Here is a 12,684-nt window from a genome sequence, read left to right as displayed (position 1 = left end):
TGTTTCATATTATGCATTATAGTTTTGTTAGTACTTAATGTAAATAAATATTTTTCAATAACACATTTCTTTTTGATTTCACAAGTCACAACGTAACTAATAGTTCAGGGTTGTATTGTAAAATATTAAACCCACTAAAGTATAATATTTTAATGTAACATTTTTAAGTTTTATGCTATGATTTTTGGTGATCGTTTATAGGAAAATAATGGATATTTATGCCGTTGGGCTGGACATTTTTTTTCCTGCGGTTTTCCCTTGCAACAGTAACGATTGAGGCAAGAACAAATCGTTGCGGGCTTCTTTGGTTTTTGTTTATTGTCATCAATTGTTTCTGTAGACATTCCTTTGTAAATTATAATCCAAAAAATAAACATAAATCCAAATGCCGCCAACATGCCTATTAAAAAAGCCCATATGGACGTCATCTTGAAATCATACAAATTTTGTAATGTCATAACGGGTTTATTCTGTAATATATACCAATAAATTAGATGAAATGTTGTAATACAATAATACATATTTACTTATATATTTGATGTGATTTTTGTAATGATTAAAACAAAATGAAAACACTGTGGACATTTTACATGAATAAAATTATATGACAAGAAATAGTGATGGTGTTTGTAATTTGTATATTTAGTACTTACAGATTACCCAGTCATTCAGTAGATACCCATAGGTACGATTGAAATAAAATAATTATTTACTAAATCAATAATATTATGCCCCATCTTTTCCTCCCCTCACAATATTTTATATCATACAATATATTCATATCATATTTCATTTGTATATTGTCATTATTAATTGGAAATGTCTCCCATAGATGCAATTTAAGTTTTTTACTTGGAGGGGCTTTACCATATTTAAATGAAACAAACCCGTGGGGGGGGGCCTGCACCCCATACGTGCCTTGTTCAAATACCTACAAAATGTCAAAATGTATTGATTTGTGTAATATTATATAACATGGTATTTTTTTTCTCATCCACTTTTCTCATTTAATACAATTCTGAATTAATATATTATAATAAATGTATATTACTAAAATGAAAAATAGTTTAATAATAACATTTTGGTACTTAAAAATATATATTATAATCGTAACCGCCGCGCCAATTTGATATTGCAAATTTATCCAAGATTAATACATTTGACAAATCCGTTACATTTTTGATAAATTAGTAAATCTATCTTGACTCGTTGAAGTTTGAAACCAATTTTTAATCTTCCTCATTACCGAGAATAACTACTTGCTTGTCGTGGGGCTAACGTTGGTAAAAAATATTATAATTTATAAATTCTAACAAAATTGTATAACATCACAAAACTAAAAACTACAAGTCTTTTTAATTGTTCAATTGCATACTGTATTAGTATTAAAATTTACAATGTCATAACACTCATAATTTATAAACGAATTATTAAATTCATAAACCAACTGATGAACTATAACTTATAAGTACTAACTAATGACTGGGGCTGTTGTAAAAACCATTTCCAATACTAAAAATACACTCTGTCGACTATATTTTAGAATGTAGAGTGTAGACAAATTTAAATATTTTAAATGATACCGGGTAATGAATAATGAATAGTTTTTTAAATTTTAGAAAATTATTTCTTTAAACGACGTTTACTATAATAATTATGTAGTTTAGATAATATTAATTTAGAATTTAATAATATTAAAATACAAATTTTTGGATGGTTCAATTTTAATATTGGAGGTGCTAAGCCATTACAAGTCCCCCCCAAATTGCGTCTGTGCCTGTCTCGATCGGCCTTGTAAAAGTAAAATTGGTATAGGTATCCATTTTTATAGATTTGAGTTGTTATTATTAGTTATTAGTTATTCCTACCATCTACAATTATTAGTGTATTTATTATATGTGTTATATATTTTAATAATAATTTAACACAAAAATTAACACAATTCTTTAATCGTTAATTTAAGACTTACTAGCTGATCATAGTCCCATGATATATTGTATTGGTGATTTGGATTATAATATTTATTTTCATTATTTATACCTGATATTGGAGTTGCTAATGCATTTGAAAAGTTCCATAAGATTAATAACACACTAAAGTACATGGTATATTTTATAATGTATAATTGAATAGAAAAAAATATATAAATAGAATACTTATATAAAAACCTCAAAAAAAAAAAAAAAAAACATTGATTGTACATCTTATAAATACATTGATTTTATTATAGTATAGGTGCTAGGATACCATTTTATAATTTTATTTATCGAAAATATTGATGATTTAAACATTTTTAAATATATATACACGCTTTTTTTAAATTGTATAACATTTAAAATTATTTATCTTTATGTTACAGTCCATTATCAGTTGTTGATGTTCAAATAGCAAATTATACAAACAATTTCATATATTAATAAAACTAATATTTTTATAAATTTTAATTTTTGTTATTCTCTTGAGAGATATGTAGCCCATTGTAGCCCGTATAGGTATACAAATACAATAATTTTTATAATATACTTAATCAATTAGAAAACGTTTAACAAGCACCTAACAACGCTAAAAATATACATCATTTTTCAGTGTAGCAATAGAATGCACATTTGATTATAATGCTATAATATCTATCTCACAAAAAACAAATATCTTTTATAATATACCTACTATAACTATATTCTATACGCCAAAATTAGATTTTGACCAATTAAATATAATAAGCACTACATAATTGAATCCGAAAATAATAAATAACGCATTATATCTTATAGTGAACAATTTATTTATGTATTTAAACATTGAGACAAATAATTTCATTTTCATATTGGACTTTTGAAAAAATGTTTTAGTAGTGTTAACACAACCGTGATGTGGCACGTATATAGTTGAGTCCCAATGTGGACAATCACCGTTAGTTGTAGAACATTTTAAATAATCTAATGTAACTCGTACGTTAGCTTTAGACGAAATTAAGTGGCGGTGTATAAACTGCAAATGTACAGCGTTTTTAAAAACGTTTGGAATAAATAAATATTACGGGGAAAATGATGATCATAACCACGAACCTGTATGTCAGAGATCAAGTACTATTAACAACAATATTTTTGTAAACAATTTTGAAAACGACAATTTTATTTTAAGCCAAATCGTTTTATTTTTATATTTTTAATTTTAGTCTGAGTCGATAAGACACATATTTCCGCAGTTAAGGTTTTGGAAATTTGAAGTTATAATAATGAGAAATTTCATAAAATGCTGTATCATACCCCATGTGGCGTATGCTATATCTGTTATTTTTAATTATTGTTAATACAGTTTAATTTTTTCTCGATCATTTATTTGTCTTCTACAAGTTTGATAATAAATTAATTATTACTTTCAGTAATTTAAAAATGGAAATTTAGTATTATTATGCCATTTTGGCTAAACTTTCGTGATTGAAATTTTGTAAGCAAATTCATCAATAAAATATTTAAGAATCTATGGTGGGAAATAAAATGAAAGAAACTTATTGGCTATTGAATTTACACGATTTCGATTACAAGATGTAAATATCCCGTAATCTTTAATAATAATATATTATATTATATTGACTAGGATTAATAGGTATTTAAGTGTAATGTATTATTAAACGGTTATGATAAATAGATAAATATTACAGGCTACAGACGCTACAGTTATATTATTGAAATAGGTACATATTTTAAATGTTGTTATTATCATGTTTAGGCGTTTAGCTATGAAATTGTGTGAAGTAGTAATGTAAATATAATAATAAAATACAATTTACCTTCGAAATTGATCTTTTCGTGTGTATTTCAATAATAACTGATTGCTGATATACGATTCAACGATTTGAGTGAAAAAATTTGGGTTTATTGCGGTTTTTGAAACTCCATTTGAATTCTTATTCCTAGCTTATTATGAATTTATGAATATTGTCCAATGTCCAAATCATCTTTGAAGTTGTTGCAGTTCAATGTAGTCATACCCAAAGATAAAATTTCGATTCTTAATGTCGCATCTCGGTCGTATAATAGAAAATTGATAAACATTTTCTCATCAATCGTTTTTTTTTTTTTTTTTATGAAACAATTACATTATAAGAACCGAATTTACCACAAAACTAATCCAATTAAAAAAATCAAGTTTTTAGACTCAAATTAATAAAATAAAATTCTGAAATTCCGGATATTTAACAATTATGAAATTTTACGAGATTTTTTATTTAAAATAGTTTGTGCAGAAAATAGGAATTTGTGAAAATATTGAATTTGCAGTAATATTTAAACATTGACTACTAAACACCTTTAAACTGTATATTTCAATAAAAAAATACACATAAAATATTCACTATTTTAAGTTAACTATATAATAAAGAATGTGTTGTTTGTTTCTTAGCTTAATAATAGAAAAATCAAACAATTTTTGTCTTTAGATAATTGTCTACTTTTATAAATATAAAAATTGCATAGAGTTTGCCTATATAAACGCCTTTTATAAAATTAAATAGTTTGTACATAACACATAATCGCTAGTTATTGAAATAGAAACTAAATGCTAGGGAGAAATATATTAGAATATTAACTGAATTTTGTCTCAAAAATAGTTTGATAATATTGTGTTGATAATAATAGATTTTTTATGTTTTTGTTTTATTATGATTCAAATTAGATTGAAATATTTTAATTTTACTTTGACTCTATACTACAAAATAAGATACAGTAATGAAAAAAAAACAATACCAAATTAACAATTACTTAGGTACATTAAGATTTTATGTGGATCTTATAATGGTATTAAATTTAGAAACAAAAATTACAATAACGCAGACACACACACTTTAAATTATATTATACATTTCAGTCAGACAGTATATTATAATATATATACGCTTTGTATTATATTTTTAAGCATTTTTACTCTAATATTTTCTAATCAACATTTCTTGAAAAAAAAACTAAAAAAATTTGAAAATTTTTCATCTCTATAAATAATTCAAATAGAGTCGAAATATTTTATCATAAATAGAAAATAATTATATTAACATTTGGTGAAAATTTCAAGTGTTTACGGTAATTTATTTTTGAGATCTACTAAAAAACAAAATTGATTTTATTAAAAATTAGGTTTGCGTAAAAATTCCCGTTTTTTGTTAATTTTTTTTTGTTTTTCTTGATTTAAAAAAAAAGTGATGAACATTTTTACTTTTGATCTCTCAAAGTACTCGTATTAACTAGATTCAATATTTTATCAGAAACTACCCCTATTTTCGGAGCATTTTTTCTGCCTAAAACTGGTTGACAAACAGAAAAAAAAACACTCATCATTGTAAAATGAATACATTTATCACTCCGTTCAAAATCTAAAATGCACAAATAGTAATACATTTAAATCAATGACATAGGTTTTATATTGTAATTTGGGGTACAACAATATTTTTTTTTCTCAATATTGATGCATACAATTCTGCAAGTTTATTTTTTCGATCTATTTTCAATTTCATCATTTTAATATCCCTCTCTGTCTTTTCTATAGATCTTTTAAGTTTAAGGTAGTGATTAATCCGTTCATCCTAAAAAAAAATTTCCTCTTATTATAATGTAATAGGTAATATAATAACGTACTATTATAAAACACATATCATAATGTTATGACTGATTTTTATAAATTACTATTTTTAAGTTTAGAACCACACACAATTATAATAATAATATATACATGCATGTAATATTGATACACATATTATTACTAATATAATATAAAATATTTGTTTCCTATTGATCAAAGCTATATCCAATTTTCATTTTCAATTTTCAATTTAGGTGTAATGTTAATTTTAATAAAATACATATTAAAAATTTCAAACCACGTATACTTACTTCAGTTTCATTGAGTTCGTACTCATCGTTTTCGTCGTCATCATCATCATCATCATCATTATCGCCTTTGTCATTCTTATTTTTACTGTGACTTTCTTCCTCTACAGTTATCTAAATTTTAGAATAGATCACCAAATAAATTACATAGTTATAGTTTTTACTTTTATACTTATACGTTACGTTATTATATTAGATATCTGAGTCTATTCGATATTATTGAATAGATATTTTTTATAATGAAGGTATATGAACATATATATTTACTTTAAGATTAATGTTGCAGATGAATGATTATTACCTTTTGAGTAATAGGTGTTTGTCTTAGTAATCTATTCCTATAATATTTAATTTCTGCGTCTAATGTTGATAAGTCTAAACTATGTTCGAATTTTGTAAAATTATATTTTTTTACCAAATAATTTTTACGAACGACACCTAAACAGAAATTTAAAAAATAAATCTCAAATTATTCAAATCAATCACGATAAGTATTTCAATAGATTCATCAGAATTATAAATTATACATAATTAAACACCAAGGAATTTCACGCATTTGCATATATTTTTTTAGGTTGATACTCGTATTATTGTGTGCTGATATACTATACTATAATAATTGAATAATAAATATAGAAAATAAATATATATTTAATTACATTAATATCTTAGTTATATAAGAAAAATGTATAAATGTTAATAAATTGTATTATCTATTTATATTGGTTTTGTATTTCAAATTATGAAATCATGGGTCTTCACACGAATATGTTCAGTGTGACTGCATAATATATTTTTGTCAAATAAAAAAAAAAAATAAAAATACTGAAACCAAAAATTAAAAAAAGATGTTATATACTTAAACTTAATTTTTTTCTTATAGATATTTGAAGTTTAAGACTGACTAAAATTATATATTTAATGATTAATATCGATGTCAATTAATTCATAATAATTTTTAAATATTATTTGTGGGGATTTCAGACTTATAAAAATATTATAATACATAATAACTAATTAACTAATTATTTGGTATATTCTACAGTTTTTTCATAACATGAAATATTCTCAGTGATATTTACTAATAGACCGTCTCTACTCGAATTCATTTTTCATATATTATAATGATTTATCGTCGAATTCAAACAGTGAGTTACTGGACACTGTACAGTAGATTGATATCGTAGACCGAATCATATGCATAATATCTAGTATAGCTATCTCAAATCTCAATTAATATATAATCCGATAGCTAACTCCTATATTAAACCCCACATCAATTCATATCCCGGTAATAATATTTTAACTATTATTCTAACTTTTTAATTTTATATTGATGACGTGTGAAAATGTAACTAATATTTTTTCAATAAAAAAAGAGTGACGCACAATTTTGGGATACATTGCTTTACTTATTAACGCGGTGCCACTCATTTCTTTATATACTCGAAGTTTAACTTGTTAACAAAATTATAATTTTATTTGTTGTAGAATAATGATAGAAATGTACAACCCTGATAAATTTCACTCATTTAATTAACTTGCTTTAGTTTTTCAAAATGATAATTATGTGTTGTGTTGTCAGTATATTTATTACGCACATTTAAGTACAATAATCTATCTAGTTCAAAAATTGTAAAAAACCAGAACGCCACCTGTTGGTAAGTTATAATATGTTATCTGTTGGTATATAATTAATATGCTTTTAAACTGTAAACATTGTAATTTAAAAACTAGTATCCAATGCAGTTATCATTTTTCCATATTAAATGAAAAAAATTAGTTGAAAAACAAGTGATTGACGTGGACAAACGTTGCAGAATACCGGCAAGGTATTGCTCATAAAGTTAAAAATAACAGAATAATAATAAAAACAATTTAATATCGTATAAACGTACCTACTACCTAGTAAGTATTGCATTATATCATTATATATTTTGTTCATACGTATTTAATGGAATATCCGCCAATGGCACCCTTTAATATTAATTTAAAATTGTTGAGAATTTCTAGAATTTGCTGTTACAAATTTCAGCCCTATTCTCGAATTGAAATATTTTATGCATACTTAGGTGGTATTTAAGTTTTTTATTCTTCTCTATTATGTCGTTTTGTTCTTTCAATAGTTTTTTGTGCAGTATCCTGACGTTATGCATGTCCGCTTCGAATACCGTGTTCCGTATATGTTTCGAAGTCACGTAACTTTCGCGGAGCATCTCCTGCTCGGCGAGGGCATCTATTATTTTGAATTTTGTATCGTTCAGGTATATTGAACTCGACATAATTTTTTTTTTTATGAATTTCTCATATTTCTCGGCCGGTATGCGCTTAGTTAATTTGTTAACGCCGGCCACCAAGACGTTTGTCCTGTATGTAAAGTATTAACGTATTTAGATAATGTTCAGCACCATGGACCCAAATTTACACTTAATTCAATCATATTTTCACATTGAAATTATTGTTCTGTTGTGTTCCTGTAACACTATTTTATTCTCGAAAATTCCACATATATACATATCAATATTAATATATTTCATGCGAAAGATGACTTTGATATATTATTATGGATGTTTTATATTTTATATTTTAACGGTTACCAAAGTACCTACCCTACTACGATTTTTACACAATTATTGTAACCGTCCATATTTTTGACCTTTTAGAACTTTTTATTTTAATATAGTACATATAGTCAGTGCGTCACCAATCATCATTTATAATAATACTTATCGTTTTTTTTATTAATAAGTAATAGACCGACAATTATTTGATAGATATAGATAATAATAAATATGATTTATTATGCATAGTCAGTAGTCCACTATTTTATCTAGGTTTTACGATTGAATAAATTAAAATACAACACAAATATAATATAAAGAGTATTATTAGGTACATACACACCTAAAGGTTTCGATGTATTGAAGTTGTCTATTAATTTCGAGTTCGATGTTTTCAGTTTCGATTTCAATTTTATCGAGGCTCTTAATCATTTTGGCGTTTAATTTATCAAATTGTTCTTCCAAGGTTATTACGGCTTTCTCTACCTCGGCAATCACTTGGTGTATAGATATTCTGTAAGAAACCATATAAATACGATTTATGAATCTCCAAACAAATTAACTAAATCACAATAGGTAATATTGTCATAATATAGAATTATGATTATAAGAGGTTGATTTTGCATACGTACCTATTATTTTGAATGCTAATTTATATGTTTTATGATCCAAAGTATTTAATGTATTCAGTAAATTAAATTGATGGTGACTATTCCTGAGGTACGGACAATACGGTATTAACATTTTATTTGGAAAAAGTTCGAAACGATTTAAAAGTCAAAGGGTTAACCTACTTGAAAAATTTTACGAAATTAACTGCAATAACGGACTTTAAATTATCGTCGTTACTTATTATTATTTTGCGTGAGAATGAAGATCGTTTGCTACCCCATAAGGCCATGAAATATATAGTTATCATGTACAATAATATTATTATACCTGGATTCTTTTTTTAACCATCTTGTCCAAGTTGTCCAACCCTGGTTATGAATTATTAAAAATTCTCATAATTTGTTTAAAAATTGAAAAATTGGAAAAAACCAAAGTATATGCATAATGTACATGCGTTTTTTACGCGTTCATAATTGCATATATACGGCAAGGCGAGTCAAACGAAGTGAATAAAAAAATAGCTTAACAAATGGCTTAAACTAAACGTACCTATTCACTGTAATTGCATTATTAACGACACTATACATGGTACCAAAAACCGATTTATTCGATTTTGTTAAAATCACGGACAGGCGAAGCTTTTCTTTCGGTATTTTTGGGATTTTAGTAATGACTGGAGGTATATCATCGAAAACGAAGGGCATCCACGAAACATCGATTGTGTCTATATACCAAAACATTAACAATATATGAGATTATTATATGTGTAATATATAGTACCTATATATTATTGATTCCTAGAAATGTATGATATATTAGTATTTTACTTGAAGTGATAAGCTCGGGTTGTACTTTTATCGAATTCAATTCTATTACTTCGCATTCGCATCTAAGCAGCAAAATATTTTTTATTAAATATTCCAGTTTTGCTTGTATCTGCTCAGATGTACACTCTAAGAAAAAGCATACAAACTGACTTCAAGTTTAAAGCGAGTATTGCGAGACAATAAGTTTACATTTTAGGGGTTTTTTTTATATATAAAAAGAAAACGTTCAAAGGAATAATATTATGATATTATGCTACAATAAACATTGGGTCGGAATGAAAATATATAGTTGTTTGGCGCTGTATATGGTTATTGCGTATTTCATTGAACGTTCTTGTCGTTTATTTTATTTCAATAAGCTTACGACGAATATAATATAGGTAATATACGTTATAATTAATCGTATAAATTAAGTTTACCTATCTTAGTTATACGAGTATTTACATTATTTTGTTTTATTATTAGAAAATCAAATAAAAATATTTCTAATTTTTCCAAAATAAATATTTTTATATTAAGAATTTAATATTTATATTTTTACCTAGAAATATTTTCTTTAAAATCAAAATATCATAGAATTTAATATTAAAATAATTTGATTCCAAAAAATTTAAAAAAGGTTTACTAGTATATTATATTATTGAAAAATCATAATTTCGAAATTATCTTTTATTAGTTTATTATTTATTAAAATCCTTATGATAATTGGGCTGCATACGAAGTACGAACTGAGTCACAGTTTAACCTTTTATGACGAATTGAATCCTGGCTTGTTTTAGAGTATAAACCAATTGAGTTCAGTGAAATTTTAGGTATAATACTAATTGAGTCCATGTTTTAATATTAACTGAGTCCCGTCAAATTAAAAAAAAAAAAACATTTTCCTTCCTATTTTTACAGACTTAGGACTGTCTGTAACAAAACAATCTACATGGTTAACTAAATGGTTAAAAATGTTTTTTTTAAATATTTTATAATATAAATATATAATAATGTAGGTGTATATAATATAATATGAATAATTTGTGTATAATTAAATAAATATCGATTGTAATGATAAAATAAAATTGTTTATATTGGTAAAAATTTATCGGATAAGCATTGTATATATTCAAATCTAGTTATTGTGTTTGATTGAAAGTTTGCAACAGCTGCATTTGATGTCCGATTTCTTTTTCTTTAATATAATTTTTTGTACTAATTATATGAACACTTCTAATTTGTATATACGTTACGCATTGTACATTCAACAAAATGTTTATAAATTGGCAAATGTTTGGATGGGCTGCATAAAACATACCATTAATTTTCGAATGAAAGGGTTTACAACTGTTGGTGGTTCTTGCCAATGAATAAGTAAATGAGGCCCACATTTCCGGAGGATAATGTGAGTTTTCAGATATGTAATTTTCTAAAAATTTGTCCAAAAGTAAACAAAATACGAAAGGTATGTAGTTGTTATTTTTCATTCCGCGGATAGTAAACAGTTGAGTAAATTGTATTGGGCAGCTTTTAAAAGTCCCGTCAATATATATTGTATCACACATAATTAAAAATTTTAAATTTATAGCACTTGAAAATATTATTATATTTTTTGTTTTGTATATATAAATAAATATAAATATAAATGATTCGTCTTTGTTTGTCTTCGGGTTAAAATCAATAAGATAATTATTATACTAGCGATGATAGAAATAAAATCTAAAATTCCGGCCTATAGTATATAATATTATGTTACTATATTATCTGACGAAAGTCATAAAAATGATATGAACGATACGTATTACGTATATATATATAGCCATATAGGTGATATCTGGAGCAGCTTTTGACGCGCGGCACGGCATGATTTCCGCTATGTTTGGACTCTGGGGGTTTATTTTATATTTTACTCAAAATAATCTTCGGACTCAATTCGTATACTACTAGTTCCCGTTTGTACCCGGCACTCAATTAGTATATTATTTTTTTCCCGTTCAGGTATACGGACTCAATATATATTTACAGCAAACTACTTAACAAATAAACAAAGTATATTATAACAATTTTTTATACAAGTATCTTATAGGCAAACACCAAACCATTTTTACAATCTGTTATTCAAGATTTTAAAATAATATTTTGTTTCAAAAGTAATTTTTGGCAACTGTAAAACTGTAAAAGTATTATGTTTTTATTTTACCTTTTAAGGGTGTCTCTAAGAATGGTTCATGTTCACCACCGGTGAAATACCAAGTTGTGGGTTCACTTATACTCGACATCTTACTGTTTTTAGCAGATTATAATGTTGTGAAAACTATAATGAAATACATAACATCGTAATAAGTTAGAAATTAAGTTGTTTTACAAAGTTATTTTATTTTAAAGTTACTAGGCAACACGATAATTAAATTTAAGTACATACAAACCAGATACGGTGATAGGGTTTTCTAGAACTTTTTCAGTATTCGGAAATAATATTTCGACGACACTGCTCTCTGTAGTAAAATATTGAATGATCGTTTTTAATAGTTTTAATAAGAAAATGAACATTTTGTTTAAACAACAAATGTGTCGTAATTAATTTTTTTTTCAATGTTGGCCAAAAGATTTGCACTAAACTATTATTTTGTAGTCATTTTTTTCTTTAAAAATATTTATACATTTTGATTTTTTTTAAGACGCTCGACTTATGAACATATTCAGGTTTACGAATAAAGAGCGTACATTTTTTTCAATTGTTTTCTGGTTTTGTGTACATAACGTTATTCAAGTATGGATTGAAAGTCGCTTGAAAATGTTATTCTTTTTCGTATAAATATTATT

General features: G+C 25.4%; 1 protein-coding gene across 1 annotated transcript; it reads right to left on the bottom strand.

The window, feature by feature from the left end:
- Positions 1-170: 170 nt before the first annotated feature.
- On the bottom strand, positions 171-12,140 carry LOC132925036 (uncharacterized). The gene is made up of 10 exons (XM_060989467.1): positions 12,062-12,140; positions 9,880-10,005; positions 9,602-9,776; positions 8,784-8,954; positions 7,948-8,246; positions 6,181-6,317; positions 5,883-5,993; positions 5,466-5,575; positions 1,970-2,093; positions 171-470 (listed from the first exon to the last, which is right to left on the bottom strand). The coding sequence occupies exons 1-10, from the start codon at positions 12,138-12,140 to the stop codon at positions 171-173; spliced, it is 1,632 nt and encodes a 543-aa protein (XP_060845450.1).
- Between the last annotated feature and the right edge of the window lie 544 nt (positions 12,141-12,684).

This window comes from Rhopalosiphum padi, chromosome 3 (assembly GCF_020882245.1).
Source record: "Rhopalosiphum padi isolate XX-2018 chromosome 3, ASM2088224v1, whole genome shotgun sequence".
Classification (NCBI taxonomy): Eukaryota; Metazoa; Arthropoda; class Insecta; order Hemiptera; family Aphididae; genus Rhopalosiphum; species Rhopalosiphum padi.
Note: the sequence above shows the minus strand (reverse complement) of the source record. Positions and strands in the feature narration are given on the sequence as shown.